We start from the raw sequence: 19,524 nt of genomic DNA, 5'->3' as shown, positions 1-19,524 counted from the left end.
TTCAGGTGGGTAGATTCGAATGAAGCTTACCTTGTCTTAAAAAGTAGCATTTCAGGGCTTCCCTGGTGGCGCAGTGGTTGAGAATCTGCCTGCCAATGCAGGGGACACGGGTTCGAGCCCTGGTCTGGGAAGATCCCACATGCCGCGGAGCAACTAGGCCCGTGAGCCACAATTACTGAGCCTGCATGTCTGGAGCCTGTGCTCCGCAACAAGAGAGGCCGCAATAGTGAGAGGCCCGCGCACCGCGATGAAGAGTGGCCCCCACTTGCCGCAACTAGAGAAAGCCCTCGCACAGAAACGAAGACCCAACACGGCCATAAATAAATTAATTAATTAATTAAAAAAAAAAGAAAGTAGCATTTCAAAGGCATGATTTTAAGTCCCAAGTTCACATACAAATGTCATAATTGACTCTGCTAAATCAATTGCAAAATAACCACCCCTTCATTATTGGGAGCCTTTGTTGGGTATCTCTGCAATTCAGAGATTATCTGAACATTCTTATATTTATTTTTTTAAGTTCTTTTTTTATTGAAGTGTAGTTGATTTTCAATGTGTTAATTTCTGCTGTACAGCAAAGTGATTCTGTTATACAAATATATATTCTTTTTTATATTCTTTTCCATTATGGTTTATCACAGGATACTGAACATAGTTCCTTGTGCACCTGGTTGTTTATCCATTCTATATGTAATAGTTTGCATCTACTAATCCCAACTTCCCAGTCCATCCCTCCCGCATCCCCCCTTCCCCCCTTGGCAACCACAAGTCTGTTCTCTATGTCTGTGAGTCTGTTTCTATTTCATAGATAAGTTCATTTGTGTCATATTTTAGATTCCACATATAAGTGATATCATATGGTATTTTTCTTTCTCTTTCTGACTTACTTCACTTAGTAAGTGATAATCTCTAGGTCCATCCATGTTGCTGCAAGTGGCATTAGTTCATTCATTTTTATGGCTGAATAGTATTCCATTGTATATATGTACCACATCTTCTTTATCCATTCATCTGTCAGTGGACATTTAGGTTGTTTCCATGTCTTGGCTATTGTCAATAATGCTGCTGTGAACATAGGGGTGCATGTATCTTTTTGAATTATAGTTTTGTCTGGATATATGCCCAGGAGTGGGGTTGCTGTACCATATGGCAACTCTATTTTTAGTTTTTTGAGGAACCTCCATACTGTTTTCCATAGTGGCTGCACCAGAACATTTTTAAATAGCCACAACATCTGATTCTGTTTTCATGAAGTCCCACAAGAACAAATACTCTCTCAGTTAGTGATTCCTTCAAGGTGTTTTAGAAAGAGACAGAGAGACAAACAGAAAGGAAATGTAGGGTTGGTTGTTGTTTTTTTTCCCATGATTTATACATAAGCATGTACATCCTTTGACTAAAGATATTTCTATTTAGTTTTGTGCTATAACCTCCAAAATAGTTGCTTCTGCTTGATGTCATTTTAAATAATGGCCAGTAAGTGATTTAACAAAATTATGTGCCTACTAAGATTAAGTAATTTTATCTTCTCTTGGTGGCATGAGAAAAGAAAAACAAGGCAAACTTTAACAGTTTTGAAAATAATGTGATCTCCTTCTTGTTCATATCTTCAGAAGGATCTAATAGGAGGACCACTCACTTTTGTTATAAAGCTATTTTGATAAAGGTTGAAACACCGTAAAACTACACAGTGCAACCTAAATGAGGCTAGTGACTGAGCTGATGCGTCAGCATGTCCAATATCAAAACTACACCCACGGGTTTTTTGTTTGTTTCCATGGTTTCTTTTTCTTGGCTTATCAAAGGATTGAGGAACAAAGATTTTAAGAAGAGGTGGATTTCTAGAAGCGCCATTAATTTATGTATCCCATTCTTTTTTTGCACTCAAAATACTAAATGTTTCTTGTTCCCGTGTTATGGGGACATCCAAATATACCAATACTTTCCAAAATACTTTGAGGTCCTTGGACAGAGGCCATTGTAATGACACTGTACTAAGTATTTGACGAACGGCTTATACATGAAAGGAGATGTGTAGTACAAGCATAAATTACTGCTATATTGATACCATATCACAGTGAAGTACTCTTCAGCCTCTTGAATATAAAAGAATATTCCTGCATTTGGTTCCAGCAAACACTATTGTGCTATTCTGAAATCCACAGCACAGAAATTATGACATCCGCTCATAAACAGAAAGCAAATCACTATTCAGCATTTCCTGCTCTGTTTCCTGCCAATTTCAGATAATTAAAACTTTTTTTAAACCTTTTATTCTATTCTGCTTCCTTTACCAAAAAAGAAAGATTCAGAAATTAAAACTGTGTATATGATAGTAACAGCAAATTTTGCCTTTTTTCCCCCTTATCCTATGATATTAACTTCCTTCATTATTGTAGACCTCAGGATATCATTGTGTTTATAATTGGAGGAGCCACCTATGAAGAGGCTCTAACAGTTTATAACCTGAACCGTACCACTCCTGGAGTGAGGATTGTCCTGGGGGGAACCACTGTGCATAACACGAAAAGGTAAGGGAGAACATTCAGTCCTATAACTCTTTCCCCTTTCCCAGAGAGGAAGGCTTAAATTCCCTTTATGTAGGAAAAGTAAGGTCAGTGCTGACCATACTGCTGTAGACCAAAATGCATCAGTTCATAGAATAATTTAGAGTTTGTGTGAGATGAAGGATGTATACTCTATTAAGTTCATAAATCACTTAATTCGGTCAAAGACCTGGAGAGTAATGACCAACCTGCACTGTTAACAGTTTTGTTTCCTATGTTCAAGGAACAGACTGACATTTTAAAGATACCCAAACATAATACTATTGAATTCTGTGAGTTTTTCTGTTTTGTTGATTAAGTACATTCATTCAGTAAATATTTAGTAAGAAGAATACAAAGATGAAGAAGATAAAGATCCTGCCTCAAGTAAGTCATTGTCTATTAGGAAAGATAGAACATAGAAAATAAGTGCCTGGAGAGAGAGGTAAAAGAGCCATGGATTCTCAGAGTGGCTAAGAGAAACTAGCAAATGTTTCATGGATAACATAGTGTATAACCTGAGCCTTGGATAAAAAATGGACATATGGAGGGAGAGTACATTTTAGGCAGATTTAACCACATGAACGAGTTACAGAAAGCTATAGGCAACATACATAGAAAAAGAACAGCGAGTAGTCAATTAGCTGGAATGTGTGTAATAAGTGCAAATGTTGATTGAATGCCATAATTGTAGAAGGTCTTGAATTCCATGCTGAGGAATTTTTTTCTACTTTCTTGTGTAGAAAATGAGGAATCATTAAAAGTTTTAAGCAGTAAAATTACAAGAAGGTCATAGTATTTTAGGAAGATTAATTTGGAAACTAAGAGTAGGAAAGACAGAGGATGAGGAGGAAACTAGAGACCGATGGCATGATAATTGAATTTAATGATTGGGGACCCTGAGAGATCCATGCTGAGCCATGTATACATAGATACACAGGGAGGCATTAGAGGTGTTTGTGTACTTTTTTACTTTGTATTATTATTTGCCTCATTGTACATTCTGTTTTATAACCTGCATTTTGTAGTCTATGATAAAAACATCTTATAGTCTTAAAAATATAATCATTCATTCATTAAACAAATATTAATTGAAAGGTAAGATTGGCTGGATTTGAATATTTCCCTCTTACTATTTTTGTGAATTTAGGCAGATGAGTTAACCTCTTGGTCAATTTCCAGAGCTCACTGGCCATTTATATATTTCTGTTTGTGAATTGCCAGTTCATAATTCTTTGCAAGAATTATATCTGTATAATTAAGGATATTGACCATTTTTCTAATATTATATATTTGCAAAATATATTTTCCGCTATTTGATATTTTTGTTTTATATTATTCACAGTGTTTTGTTGTATAAAACTTTTCTTTTTTTTACTTTTATGTAGTCAAAGTTACCAGTGATTTCTGCCTTTGATGTCATGCTTAGAAAATTCTTTCCCAGTCAAGATTATATAAATACTAACCTCTATTTTTTCCATTATTTTTAGGACTTGTATTTAAAGTTATATATTTATAATCTATCAAAATTTTATTTTGGTGTAAACTGTGCAGTAGTTTCCTTTTATAAATTTTACAGAAATATTACATGTACATACTTCATTACATACAGAAAAGTATACAAATGATAAGCCATGAAATAGCACAAAGTGAATACATCTATGTAACCACCACACAGATCAAATAATAGAATGTTACCAGTACCTCTAGAAGCCTCCCTTATTCCTCATGTCCCCTCCTTTGCACAACTCCACACAAAATAATATTATGACTTCTGTTATTATAGATTAGTTTTACCTGTCCATAAAAGATAATTGTTGAATGAATGAAGAAACAGTGGTTAAAATTAATCTATTTCTACCTTTCTCACAAACAGATCCTTAGAAGAATCTCTAATCACCTTCCTCCCAACTTACAAGCTATCATTGTCCAGCATATTGGTTCCACTTGTTTTTATAATCCCCAGATGAATCATTATTATTTTCAATAGTCAATATTTGTTTAGATTTACCTACATATTTGCCTCTCCCCCCTCTTCATCCTGGCCCTTCTTTCTGATCCAATATTCTTCTTACTAAAGAACCTCTTTTAAGTAGTTCTTTCAGGTTCTGGTCAACTTGACGTTTTTGTCTAAAAATATCTTAGTTTAGCTAAGTTTAGAATTTCAGGTTGATAGTTTTTTTCAGCACTTAGAAATCAGAAGACAGTGGAATACTGGTACTTTCCTGGCAGTCCAGTGGTTAAGACTCCATGCTTCCACTGCAGGGGGGCGTGGGTTCGATCCCTGGGGAGCTAAGATCCCGCATGCCAGTACCGTGTGGCCCCCCCCCCAAAAAAAAGAAGACAAGGGAATACTATTTTCAATTGTTGCTGTTAAGAAGTCTACTCTCAATACAATTGTTTTTTATCTGTAGGCAATATTTTCTTCTCTGGCTCTTTTTAAGATTATCTTTTTGTCTTCGGTGTTCTTGTTTCAGTATTATGTATCTAAATGTGGATTTATTTTTATTTATGTTACTTAGTATGAGAGTACATGTTTGGCATAATTTCTGGAAATTTTCCAGTTGTTATTTCTTTGAATATTGCATTTTTTCCCCAATTATTCTGTTCTCTCCTTCTGGAACTCCTGGGAGCTATATGTTAGGCATTTAGCTATTTTTCATGTCTCTTAACCTCTTATTTATATTATCCACCTGTTATCTCTCTGTGCTGCCTTCTGTGTAATTTTTTTCACATTAGTATTTCAGTTCAGTAATTCTCTCTTCAGCTATGTATAATCTGTGTTTAATTTGTCCATTCAGTTTTTAATTTCAAAGAATATTTTTACGCCTGTAATTTCTATTTGCTTCTTTTTCAAATTTGCCTGATTTTTCATTAATTTCTTCTCTTCTCATGTTTTCAAATCCTTTTCAAATTTTTCTTTAACCACATTAATTCTATAATCTGAAGTACTTGGAGGTCTAATTCTGCTGTTGTATCTGCTGACATTAGCTCATGATGGCTCATTTCTGCATGTAATTTTGTATTACGAGTTATCTTAAAGAAGACTCACAGGACTCATGAGGAGCCTAAGTTGAAGATATATCTCTTCTGCATAGTTTGTCTTTCATTTAGGCCAGGTACCCAAAGAGTATTATCAGTTCAGAACTTTTTTTAATGTTAATTTCTGTACTGAAGGGTTCCAGAACCATGCAGAGCTTATACTGGTTTATTTTCAAGTTTCCTTGTCATCTTCCTGTACAAATAGAAGATTTTTGTTTTTCTATTCTCTCTTTTCAGTGAGGGCCTCTACATTATGCGAGAGTCTTAATGCTAATTCCCTTTCTTACTGAGGCCTAAGCCCTGTCTCCTGACCCTCTGCAGCTGTTAAAATACAGTGCCCTTGTTTATGAACATTGGCATATTATGAACATTGGCATATACCTATCGGGTAGTCGCAAGCATTGGTTTATACTTATCAACCTAAATTTTGGTTCCCTTTTTGTGATGACTCTTGGAGATTTCCCTTAATTTCTTAAGAGGTTAAGCTATTCATTTAAAAGTATGTATGTCATTTTTTATCCAGCATTTCTATGTGTTTTATTTAATTTTGCCTTATCTAGTTGGCCTTGATTTCAGAAGTCGAAGTATAAGTGTGGTTATGATCTTGGAAAAGTTTAAAATGGTAATGACATTATGCGAAGTTTACTCTAATTTGAAAGCTCTTAGGTAGTATTTGGAAGCTTAACCGTGCATCCTAAAATGTCAGACTGAGGATTCTGTACCTAATCCAGTAGTCTGTGGGGTATCATTGAATAATTTTGAGCACAGAGTGACACAATACTATCACAACTATTTTATGCAAGTTCCTCCCTTTGTTCCTGCTGCTGCTAATAAAAATAATCATAATAAATATTTATTGAGCATCTACTGTGTGCTAGGCACTTTACTAAGTACTTTACATATATTAAGTCATTTAATCCTCATATAAGGTATGTACTATTATTATCTCCACTCTGTATATGGAAACTGAGGCAGAGAGATTAAATAACTTGCCCAAGTAAACATGGCTACTGAGAGTTAGAGCCAAGACTCAAAGCCAGAGTCCATGCTTTTAATCACTATGCATTTCCTTCATAAGTATTACTTGAATGCCTGACACTGTATTGTTCTCTAAATAAGATTTAATAATTTAGTGTTCAAGATGTTTTATTACTAGATAGCCATAGTGGATTTTATTTTCTTAATCTAAATGAGTTCTCTCATGAATGTATATATAATTATCTGCTTTTAAATAGGCTTTAATATCAGAATTCAGAAAGACTAATTGACTTTTTTTTTTTTTTTTTAAATTTTATTTTTAGCTGTGTTGGGTCTTCGTTTCTGTGCGAGGGCTTTCTCTTGTTGCGGCGAGCGGGGGCCACTCTTCATCGCAGTGCGCGGGCCTCTCACTATCACGGCCTCTCCTGTTGCGGAGCACAGGCTCCAGACGCGCAGGCTCAGTAATTGTGGCTCACGGGCCCAGCCGCTCCGCGGCATGTGGGATTTTCCCAGACCAGGGCTCGAACCCGTGTCCCCTGCATTGGTAGGCAGATTCTCAACCACTGCGCCACCAGGGAAGCCCAGACTAATTGACTTTTAAATGTTCTTTCTGAGAGTTAATATTTCCCATTGAGTATTTGTAGCCCCATGGCCCATACTTAAGAACTATAGCGGGCTTCCCTAGTGGCGCAGTGGTTAAGAGTCCGCCTGCCAATGCAGGGGACATGGGTTCGAGCCCTGGTCTGGGAAGATCCCACGTGCTGCGGAGCCTGTGCACCACAACTACTGAAGCCCACGTGCCACAACTACTGAGCCTGTGCTCTAGAGCCCGCGAGCCACAACTACTGAGCCCACGTGCCACAACTACTGAAGCCCGCGTGCCTAGGGCCCGTGCTCCGCAACAAGAAAAGCCACCGCAATGAGAAGCCCGCGCACCACAACAAAGAGTAGCCCCTGCTCACCACAACTAGAGAAAGCCCACGTGCAGCAACTAAGACCCAAAGCAGCCAAAAATAAATAAATAAATTTATATTAAAAAAAAAAAACTATAGCATTTTCTCTTTAACTTGAAACATTAGACGTTTAAAACTGAACATCTGTATCTCAATTTTGAAAATACTTTGGATTTAGATGGAAAGATAGATTGGCAAAGATTTTTATATACTTCTTTGTAATTTAGTCATATTACATACAAATAAAAATGCATATATTTTCAGATGTGTTTGGCTAATTAATAGTACTGTGAATAAAACTGCATTTTACTATTAAAAATGGGGGGGGGAACCTAAACATCTAGGTTTTTCCTTAAATTAGTGTCCCAGGTCCTGAGAAAATAATCTTTAATGTAAAATTAAGAAAGGCAGAAAAAAAAAAAAGTAAGGCAGCTTTGTAAAAGCTTTATACTAGATTCTTCCAACTAGCCAGCTCAGTATTTCTTTGTCTGACCTAACAATATGCTAAGCAGTACACTAAATTACATTTGAGCAGATATCCTTAAGCAATAGAAGGGTCAATAAAATCTTGAATGGGATTGTTCACTGGTCCCCAATCAATGAAATTTTTAGGAAGAGGGTGTTGCTATGGTAATTACCAACCTGGAAAAAATTTAATGTTTGTGATACATAAATGTTCCAAAATCTGGTTTTTTAAATTTACTTTCATAAATATATAGCCTCCAGCAATAAGTACATAGTGAAATTTTTCACTATCAGTAAGAAGATAGTGCAATTTGTATTTCAGAGTCCAGTTATTGTAAAGGCTTAAGTAATTGAAAGCAACAGTTTCAGCTTTTAGAGGAAAGGCTCAATTTTCATGATGAATGTGGTTTACCTTGGGTATTACTAGACTGTTAAGTAATTAAGAGTTCACAACTCTTAATACATATTGAAATCCCAGACTCTCAGTAAATGGGAAGGTTAATATTTTTTAAAACTCAGTTTTATACCTGGATATAGTAGGGCTGCTGTGAGCAGCAATAAAATATGGGGGGAGAAGTTGAACAATTTGTTTCTGTGAATTGTTAGGGTTTAATTTTTGTGGGAGTCTGTGCAATTTCCTATGTAATACATGGATTATTTCTTTAAAGTCCAAAGGAATAAGTGACAAAGACACAGCCTTAACCTCAAAACTCTACTGTACAGAAGTATTATTTTGAGAGACTATGGCAACCAGGAAACAGAGTATACTTTTAGATGTGCCATGATGAGTGCCCTCTTTTTAAACTTTTCTTTTTTTTTTTTTAATTTATTTATTTTTGGCTGTGTTGGGTCTTTGCTGCTTCGCGCGGGCTTTCTCTAGTTGCAGCGAGTGGGGGCTACTCTTCGTTGCAGTGCGCAGGCTTCTCGTTGCGGTGGCTTCTCTTGTTGAGGAGCACAGTCTCTAGGCACGCAGGCTTCAGTAGTTGTGGCATGCAGGTTCAGTAGTTGTGGCTCGTGGGATTAGTTGCTCCACGTCATATGGGATCTTCCTGGACCAGGGCTCGAACCTGTGTCCCCTGCATTGGCAGGCGGATTCTTAACCACTGCACCACCAGGGAAGCTCTGTGCCCTCTTTTTATACTTGGAATTATGTAAAATATGATATGCCCCACAAAGATCTGGATTGGTGAGCATTGCAATAAGCAGAAAAGAAATCATATCTTGGGAATTCCCTGGCGGTCCAGTGGTTAGGACTCCGCACTTTCACTGCCATGGCCTGGGTTCAATCCCTGGTTGGGGAACTAAGATCCCGCAAACCCTGCGGTGCAACTGAAAAAAAAAAAAGAAAAAAGAAATCATATCTTGTAGCTCAGAGTGTTATATGCTGATATAGAAGCTACTATCCTTCCAGAGTGGGAAATACCTATTGCAAGATATTTCTGTGATACAGGTCACTTGATTTCCCTGATGTATTAAATAAAATCTGCGATTATGACAGATTTATTTTGCAGTCAGATCCCAGCACTACCACTTACTAGTTTATGATTTGGAGCAAGATACTTAATGTAATAGGTAGATGGGTCAAAACTCGTCTCTTGCATCTTAGAAAATCACATGAACCTCTCATGTAGCAATTTGAACAGCCTTCATCCTGGGATACCTTCTGTTTCTAAAATACATTGAGATTGCCTTCACTGTGAATTGAAACAAAATCTGTGTTAAACAAAACCAAAAAATAAAAAGCAATTCTTTCCTTCCCTCGCTGACATATTTCCAGAAATGAAAGTAACTTTTGGTGAGAGAATAGGGCCTGTGTATAAGTAAGCTAAGTTTTAAGCCAGAAGGTACCTGAAGATAAATGTCACTTAGAGTTTTTTTTTGATTATAAAATATCTGCTTTATTTTTAAGAATAAAGGACTATTATTCCATGTTAAATGTGGTTGCCATTCTCTGTGAAAGCATTGAAAATTCTAACATATTTTATTTAAGTTTTTTGTTCTACTTAAGATGTCCCTTAGATTTTAAAAGGAAATATACATTAGTTGAATCTGAAATTCAACTTGCCATTTAGAGTTCTAATTTCAGCTGCTCTCTCTTAAGTACCTTATTTCTTTAAAATAGTTCTTTTGTGACAATATTTTTCAGTGCTTCAAGCACTGATCACAGTGAAACAGAGTTCTACTGGCCTTTTGTAGTTACATGTTGTTTCTATAGGACCTGCTCTGATGATGTGTAGTTGTAATTATCTTTGTTTAGCTTTAAACACTATTTAAAATAGATGGTGTGTGTTTGCTGCTAAGACACCAAGGAACTTTGCAGAAACTAATTATCTCCTTAGCAACATTCTTAATAAAACTGCCTTCTGAATGAAGAGAGGTAGTCAATATTTTCTTCTCTCTCCATAGCCATATGAAGTTTAATATGAATTTTGTATTGCTTTCCCTTCTCCTTTTATACATAATGAAATCAAAGAAATAAAAGATAGTAACTGATCACAGGGACCTCTTTACAGGCATAATTTTCATGCCTTTTTCAAAGCAGAGAACCTGCCCTGAAAAAGGATCTAGGTAAATAGATTCAGCAGTGGCCTGAACACATGCAAGTGCTTGCCCTAAGCAGTTAGTCTGTTATGTCTCTGGGGTCCATGCAGGTTTGCAGTGTGCAGACTGTCATCTCCTGTGTCAGTATTTGCACATCTTATGGATATACTTTCCCCTGGCCCTTACTACTTCCCTCTTCATTTGTCTCATTAGTCATATTGGCCTAATAGATCCTCAGTTAGCGGGGAATAAGTCAAATTTCAACTTCTGAAATTATATATGACATGGGTTGTTCTACTCACCACAAATATTTTCACCAAAGTCTTTGTGAAACAGTCAGAAGTAATATTGCCCTAGTTACGAGTTCTAGAATAGATAAACATTTATTGAACAAATGAGAAGAGCATAAAGTCAATAGTTCATTCACTCTTTCAGCAAATATTTACTGAATATTGGTATACCTCTGTGAGTAAAAGCAAATATCCTAATCCTCAAGAAGCTTACATTTTAATGCAGAGACAGAAATAAACAATAACTTAATAAATAAGTATATTTTATAGTAAATCAGAAGATGATAAATTCTATGGGGGAAAAAAGCAGAGCAAGGTGAAGGGAAATCAGTAATGCATAGAGGTAGTAGGGTTCAGTCACACTACTCAGTATGGTATCAGGAAAGTCCTCATTAAGAAGAGATTTGAGCAAAGACTTGGAGGAGGTGAGGGAATGAGCCAAAAACAGATGCGGGGAAGAGAATCTCAGGCACAGCAGCGCTGTGTCCTAAGGCAGGATCATGCAGTGTGTTCAAGGAGACTGAAGAGTCTGGGGTTGCAGTCAGGGAGGTATCAGGCGCCTGATCGTGGAGGGCCTTGTAGACTATTTTGAGGACTGGTTTTCACTATGAGTTAGAGAGCATTGTAGGACATTGGGGGGGTTTTTTTAACAGCTTTATTGAAGTAAAATTCATATATCATACAATTCACCCCTCTAAGGTATACAATTCATTGGTTTTTGGTATATTCGCAGATATGTGCAACTACCACCACAGTCAATTTTAGAACATTTTCATCACCTCAGAAAGAATCCCCCAGCCTTAAGCAACCACTAATCTACTTTCTGTCTCTATAGATTTCCCTGTTCTGGACATTTCATATAAATGGAATCATACAATATATAGTCTTTTGTGAGTGGCTTCTTTTACTTAGTATAATGTTTTCAAGGTTCATCCATGTTGTAGCCTAGATCAATACTTCTTTCCTTTCTATGGATGAATAATATTTCATTGTGTGAAATGAAATACCATATTTTGTTTATCCATATGTCAGTGATGGACATTTGAGTCATTTCCACCTTTTGGCTATTATGAATAATGCTGCTATATACATTTGTGTACAAGTTTTTGTGTGTATTGTAGTGTTTTGAGTAGAACCATGGCATCTGACTTATATTTTAGCAGGATCACCCTGGCGATCAAGTTAATATGAATTGAGAAGTATTATTTATCTTAAAATATTCAGAATGAATATGGGTTATTATAAAAATGTAAGTTTCCTAGACATATATAAATGAACTATACCCATTGTGTATTCACCTACTGAGTCATTATTCTTGTTGTGTTTCTGAAGCACATGATCGTACCTTGCAAATAAATGAGCATCTTGGTTTGGGTTTTGAGCTGGCTTGCCTTATCACTTCACAAGTCAATCAGCAGTTGACATGTTAGCTGTGTGAGCTGAGAGGCCAAGAACCAGATCAGTACGGATGCAATTGTTCTCCCAATAGAAGAAATCCCTCTGTCTTCTCAGAAACAGGATAGAAGTGGAGTAGAAAAGGGAGGTGAGGTGAATGTATTAGTCAGTAGTGCTGCCAACATTACCTGAGCCCTGCCTGAACTGTGGATGAAGAGAGCTCTTTAGTCTTTCCCAGTGCTGTCAGTCAGTTCAGTACTTTCTTAAGACTTTTGACAAGGAGGAAAAGTAACCCTAGATCAACAATCCTCTTACTGCCAGATTCCCTTTCAAACCAATAATAATGACTACAGAACTATAGGTTCTCTATAACACTACTGGATTCAAATAAACCCTCATTAACAAGCCTGCACAATAATTAATGGTCTCATTTTTCAGTTATTTTCTCTCTAACTAGCAAAGACAGATGAAGAAAAATAGGCTCCCCCCCAAGTAATTCATGCTCATTGTAATAAAAAAATTAAATATAATAGTCAAAATCATTCATACTACCACACAACTCAGAGCTAACCACTGTTAATATTTTGGTATATTTTCTCCTAGTGTTTTTTTCTTTACCTGAAGGTTTTTGAGTTTTGTGTGTGTTATGTTTGTTTTTGACATAATAAGGATCACATTACATTGTCTATAAAGTTTTGTACTTGTTTTGCCCACTTTTAAATTATACTGAGAACATTTTACCATGTTATTAAAATTACTTAAAATGATCCTAATGGCTCTATAGTTTCAATTTTAAGGATGTATCTCTGTTTAACCATTACCATTTGACATTTAGATTGTTTACAATTTTTTGCTTGATATAAATACTGCAGTAAACATCTTGTATATTGATAAACCCTTGTCCTATCTCTGAATATTTCCTCAAGATAAATGTACAGTGAGGCAGTCTCAAATATTGCTAGTAGAAGTGTAAATCCATAACTTTTCTGGAAAGCAATTTGACATTATATATTCAAGGGCATGGGGTTGACTTCATGGCCCTTGTTGTTACTGAGGTTTTTTTTTTAGTTTCTTGATTTTTTAGAAGCCCTAACTCAGGTGTTGGAAGTGTTCTATGTCTTGATCAAGGAGATGGTTACATGACTGTATACATTTGTCAGAATCATCAAATGATATCCTTAAAAGTGGTACATTTTATTGCCTATGAATTATATCTCAATTAAAAAATTAAAATTTTAAAAAACAAAGCACTGTAGTACCAAACTGACATTTTTTCCTTGATATGGTTAGAAAGATAGAAAGCTAAAAAGATAAAAAGAAATAGTTTTCTTACTATGTATTTCAGTGTTATTTAGTGACATGCCCTAGAACCACCAGATATTAGCTGGTGTTACAAGCACATGATTTGAGAAACACTGATCCATAGCAACTCCTAAGAGGGGATTATGATGACACTAAGAAGTAAAATTTATTTAGCATATACTATGTGTTAGACACGGTTTTAATACTTTATACCCGTGCTATCCAAAATGTAACCACTAGCCTTTGTAACTATTGAACACTTGAAATGTGGCTAGTCTAGTTTGAGGTGTGCCACAAGTATAAAATACATATTGGATTTCAAAGACTTAGTACACAAAAAGTGTAAAATATCTCATTAATAATTTTTTAAGTTGATAATGTTTTAGATATATGGATTAAATCAAATATGCTATTAAAATTGATGTTACTTATTTCTTTTTACCTTTTTAATGTGCTTACTAGAACATTTAAAATTACATAGCCACTCACATTTGTGACTTGCTTTGCATTTCTATTCGATAGTGCTGCTTTATTCATTAAATTTTTATTTAATTCTCATAACAACCCAGTGAGGTAGGTATTTTTATTATTATCATCAACCTTATTTTTCAGATGAGACTTAGAGTAGTTAAGTACTTTGTCCAAAGTCATAGAGCTAGTAAGTGGCAAAGCTGGAATTGAACTCAGTTTGTTTCCAATCTGGGCACTCAGTTGAAATAATATTTTAGGAAGATTTATCTAGCTGTAATTTTTTTAAATCCCTTGCTTATAAATGTCACTTATAAGATAGCAAATTATGTTTTTACCTAATGGAAAATATGTGAAGCTTTCTGCCTACTAAAAAATATTGTAAACCAAAGCAGGGAAAAAAACAGTATAAAAGTAAGGAATCATTTAGTTTTGTTTAAAGATTTCTGTCATCCAGAGATAATTAAGAATGAGATTTAAGACAGTGTTGCCCTTTGGATAAAAATGACTAACTTGATTAACTAGTGGCAGCTGTTAGTTTCATTACTACCCGAGATGATGCCTGAGCTTTGGTAATAACATAATTCTGACAAAGTCGGGACATTAGTGTTTTTTTGTAGAGAGTACAGTTTAGAGCTTAGAAAACAGTTGGCATTTTGAATTTCTGTAGATAGATTTGAAGCTGGGAGGATGCCGATTCATATTATCAACAGGTTCTTTATAGATTTCTACCTAAACAAGTAACACTAGAAACTTGGACCTTCTCCTATAACCACGAGTTGGTTTGATCTCTGAATTATTTACTGAAAAATTAGGATCCTGTGACAGAATTTACATTTCAAAGGAAGAGGAATTCAGAGGACACTTCTTCACTTGTAGGTATTTCAGAATCAGTTTTGAAACTGTTGGAACCATCACCATCTACCATCTCTTGGTAGAGATTTTTGGGAGAGTTTACTTTTCTCCTGTAACCAAAGTGTTAAAACACCATTGCCAAGAGCTGTGATGGAGTGTATCACCTGTCACTGACAAGCATTTATTGAGCGCTGTTATGTGTAAAGTTCTGTGCAAGGTGTTAGAAAGATGAAGACATATTCTATGTCGTTAAAGATCTCAGTGTCTAATGGAAAAATAGGCATATAAATGAATAACTCTAACAAGATGCTTTTTTAAAAAACTAAATTTAACCCAAGATTCAAATCTGTGTCCCCTGATTCCAATTTATTTGTACATTGAAACATATTTTTTAATTAAAAATAGATTTTTGTTACAAAATCAATACGTAATCCTTATAGGAAAAAAATTTAATACAGTTAAGCAAAAATAAGGTAATAAAAATATTCATACTACCACCATCACACCATTGGAAATGTCAACCATCTTGATGTATGCCCTTTTAGGTTTTTTCCTATTAATGTATACACATGTATGTTTAAATAAAGTGGAATATACTATACGTGTACTTTCAATGAAAATACGTATATATGTCATTTTTAATAACTGAATAGCATTCTATTATCCAATTGTGCCACAACTTATTTAACCAATCCTGTTTTTTGTTCACTCAACAAGTATTTATTGAGCACCTATGTATTCCAAGAGCTATCTTGAGACTAGATATATGGCAGTGAACAAAACAAATATTTTTTGATATTCATTGTTTATAATTTTTTTACTCTTATAAACAGTGCTGTAACAAACATGATTTTATATACATCTTTACACACTTGTCCATTTGTTCACTTGGGATAATAGTAATTGGGCATATACTACATGCCAATCTGCTGACTTCATTTCATATATTATCTCATTTAATCTTCGTGATCCGAAAGGTAATATTGTTGTGGTTCCAATTTTCAAGTGAAGAAACTGGAACATTAAGAGAAGACAATTAAGTAGTTTGCCTTAGGTCATATAGCAAGGAAGTGCAAAGCTAGAATTCAGGTTCAGATTTTTGTGGTCCTAGATTCAATGCGCTACTAGCAATGTTGAGATGAAATTACTGCATCAGAGAATATTAACATTTTTAAGATGCTTAAATACTAATTTGCCAGCCAGAAAAATTTTACGTTTATAGCTTCACACCATGCCCTTCCAACCCTGAAGTTAACTGCTCCTGATTTTTAAAAATAAACAAATTTTAAAAATCATCAATTTGGGACTTCCCTGGTGGTGCAGCGGTTAAGAATCTGCCTGCCAATGCAGGGGACATGGGTTTGAGCCCTGGTCCAGGAAGATCCCACATGCCACGGAGCAACTAAGCCCGAGCGCCACAACCACTGAGCCTGTGCTCTAGAGCCTGTGAGCCACAACTACGGAAGCCCACGCACCTAGAGCCCGTGCTCTGCAATGAGAGAAGCCACCGCAATGAGAAGCCTGTGCACTGCAACGAAGAGTGGCCCCCGCTCACCATGACTAGAGAAAGCCCCGCGCGCAACAACGAAGACCCAACGCAGCCAAAAGATAAACAAATAAAACTAATAATTTTTTTAAAATAGATTAAAGAAAAGAAAAAAATCGTCAATTTGTATGGAGAAAATTAGTTAAAAAACATTTTACTTCAACTCAAAAGAAAGAAGAAAAAAGCAGATAAATAATGCGAAGCTAAAAGAAGAGACCAATAAATGAAAAAGTCAGAAATAGAGACAGAGTCAGAGAGGTATGTACTGTCTGGTTTCAAAGCAGCCTCCAGTTCCAGATTCCAGCCTCTTATGAGGCACTGATCTTAACACTGGTTCAGTGATAGACCCCCACCCCCATGTCGTTGAGTACACTTTTTTTCTTTTGCTTAAGCTAGTTTGAATGGGTTTCTGTCTCTTGCAGCCAGAAGGTTGCAGTTTAGGAAAATGGTATTATCTTTTACAAGTTTGTAGGATGTGCCTTTTTGTGTAGTACGTAAGACCCTATCCAGTGTTTGCATATTTGTTTCAGGATTTGTTGGGTTAGACAAAAAACTTTAGGGTTAGACAAAAAACTTTAAATGAAAGGAAAAGCTCAGAAATGCTAATTCTGTGTAGTGACACACGAGTGACTCGTTTACTCTTTATTTCCTGTGTTATCTACATTTTAATGTTTTTTAATGATGAGAAAAATATTAAGATGTTCTACAAATTTTTAAAGGTCAATTTGATGTCCCTTGGGATTATTAAGTAGTAAAGTATGTAGTTGATTATCCTCTACACAGTCCTGCAAAACTGTATTACCTTCCCCAATTGAATGATGCATCCTTTAGGACATAAGTTCTTTCACTAGGATTATCATTAGAACTTCTGGGCTTGAATGAGACCTGTTATTTATAAATCACCTTATTGTACTCTTTGCTGTAAGAGGCAGTGTAGCACAGCAATTAAGAGCAAGGGTTCTAGTGACAGACTGACTACCTTTTTTAAATCCTAGTTTTGCCATATGTCCACTTGTATAACCTTAGGCAAATTATTTAACTTTTTGGGGCCTCAGTTTTCTCAACTGTAAAATGGAGGTAATAATAGCTCCTTATATCATTGTTATGATGATTGGGTGATATATATAAAATATTAGAGGAGAATCTGGCGCAGGGTAAGCACTTAATATGTGTTGCTTGCTGCTGCTGTTGTTATTACTATTACATTTGGGGGAAATAAAGTACAAAAGACTTTGGATACTCATTGTCACCACCTCTATTGTCACCCATACTTCCAAATCACTTGTTTTGAAAGCTACTTTAACGTAGTTCAAGAGCAGAATTATATTATTATGCCAGGTAGGAATATACTGGGGCAGTGGTAAAATTTACTCTGACGGTAGTCCAATTGCCAGGTGACTTTTGTGGTCTTTGGAGAAAAAGCTTTAGTAGCTTGATTTCCCTTTGTGCTCACACAAATTTCCCCTTTGAAGCCTCCAGACTCAGTACCTCTATAATTAATAGACTTGCACAGAGTCTTCAACATCCATGTTTGCTACAGATAGGTTATTTGGAGCTTTGTTTCTTGTTGGGTTTGGGGGGGTTGTTTGTTGGTTTGTTTGTTTTGGTATGGCGGTCACCATTCTACTCCTCTAGTTGTGGTTGCTCTGACAAATTGACGTGGTCTTGAATGTTCCCCGTGGTGAGAAAGTACATCTGTAGCTCTCTTCATTCTCAGATGATAACCTCCTTTCATATCCTTATGTAACTGATGTGACAGGCGGTTCAGTCTTGAGGAGTCCATCTTTTGCCCTGTGGACCATGAGGATAATCCTTTCTCCTCCCATGACACTCCAATGAATGACACATGCACGGTGCTGGGTACATGCAGAATCCCATTGGTTGCTTTTCTGTCCTGTTTCTTCACAGGGGGAGAGGAAGTAGGACCAAGGGCTCCTATTTATTTGTTTTGCTTTGCTTTGCTTTTTGTTTTTTCATAAATCAGGTGTCCAGTACTAAGGTGGGAACTGGGAAGGAGTAGCTACATTTTTTAATAGGCAGTTACACTGTTTGTAAGAAAGTATCATGGGGTAAAGTAACCTCAATGGAATTGGTTATAATCAAGGAAATATTTTATATCTTAATTCAGTGTTTCCCAAGGTCTGTTCTATAGAAAATTTGTTTGGGGAGATATTGATAGATATTCCATTTAAAAAGATTCTTAGCCAGCTAAGTTTGGAAAAGTCACTGTATCCTCCTGGAAAGGAGGTATATTCACATTAGCATGCTAAAGATTGTGAGAAACTTCAGAGTATAGAAACCCTATAGATACAGAAGCTTTTTTTCTTAATTCTATCTTAATATAATGTTTTTATTAAAGAGTATGTGTAAATATAAGTTAGAATATATAATAATATAATGAATACCCTTGGATCCTTCACCTAAGGACTAGAAAACTGCCAATAGCATGGATCTATCTGTGTGATCTGCTGAAATTACATCCTTTATCTCCCTACAACAAGTAAGCACTATCCTAAATTTTGTGTTTAATTCCCTTGCTTTGATGGGGAGAGTCGTATTTTTATCACTAATTCTAAACAATGTGTTGTTTAGTTTTACTTATTTTTGAGCTTAATTAAAAAATTATGTCATACTTTTTCACTCAACATGCTTCTAAGATTCATCTGTGTTGTTCCATGTAACCTTGTTCATTCCTTTGTCGGTGCTGTGTACCATTCCACTGTGTGAACATACCACAGCTTGCTTCTCCATTCAGCTGTCCATAGATATTTGAGTTGTTGGTTTTTTGTTTTGTTTTGTTTTGTTTACTATTGCTATTACTATTGCTTCAGTCAAAGAGCAGCAAGAAAAAAAATGTGAGCCAAGGATATTGACAGAATGTTATGATTATACTGTTTGGGAGCAAGAGGGAAGATATTTATTAAGTAGCTGCTTTATATAAAGTACACTTCCAAAGCAGGGCCTAAAATACAAAGAAAATAAGATGTCCCTATCTTTGATGATCTTATGTCCAGATGGGGGACTTAAACAAATCTGTATTTCTCAAATTAGGATATGATTAGTACCAGGGACACACAAAGGCACAAAATAAACATGACACATCTTTTGGAGTGTCTGTTTTCTTAGAATTGCTGGGGGGAGGG

The 19,524-nt window shown here is 35.8% G+C and overlaps 1 protein-coding gene across 2 annotated transcripts in view; it reads left to right on the top strand.

Annotated features, from left to right (window-relative positions):
* The window catches only part of VPS45 (vacuolar protein sorting 45 homolog), a 68,657-nt gene that overhangs the window by 41,103 nt on the left and 8,030 nt on the right, over positions 1 to 19,524 (top strand). The window contains exon 14 of one of the 2 annotated variants that reach the window (XM_061183550.1): positions 2,400 to 2,531. The exons of the other annotated variant lie outside the window; for it this stretch is intronic. Coding sequence (XP_061039533.1) covers positions 2,400 to 2,531 — 132 coding nt within the window. The remainder of the gene's footprint in view (positions 1 to 2,399; positions 2,532 to 19,524) is intronic. 2 annotated transcript variants of the gene reach the window in all.

Source organism: Eubalaena glacialis, chromosome 3 (genome assembly GCF_028564815.1).
Source record: "Eubalaena glacialis isolate mEubGla1 chromosome 3, mEubGla1.1.hap2.+ XY, whole genome shotgun sequence".
NCBI lineage: Eukaryota > Metazoa > Chordata > Mammalia > Artiodactyla > Balaenidae > Eubalaena > Eubalaena glacialis.
The sequence above is the reverse complement of the archived record's forward strand: the minus strand, read 5'-3'. Positions and strand labels throughout refer to the sequence as shown.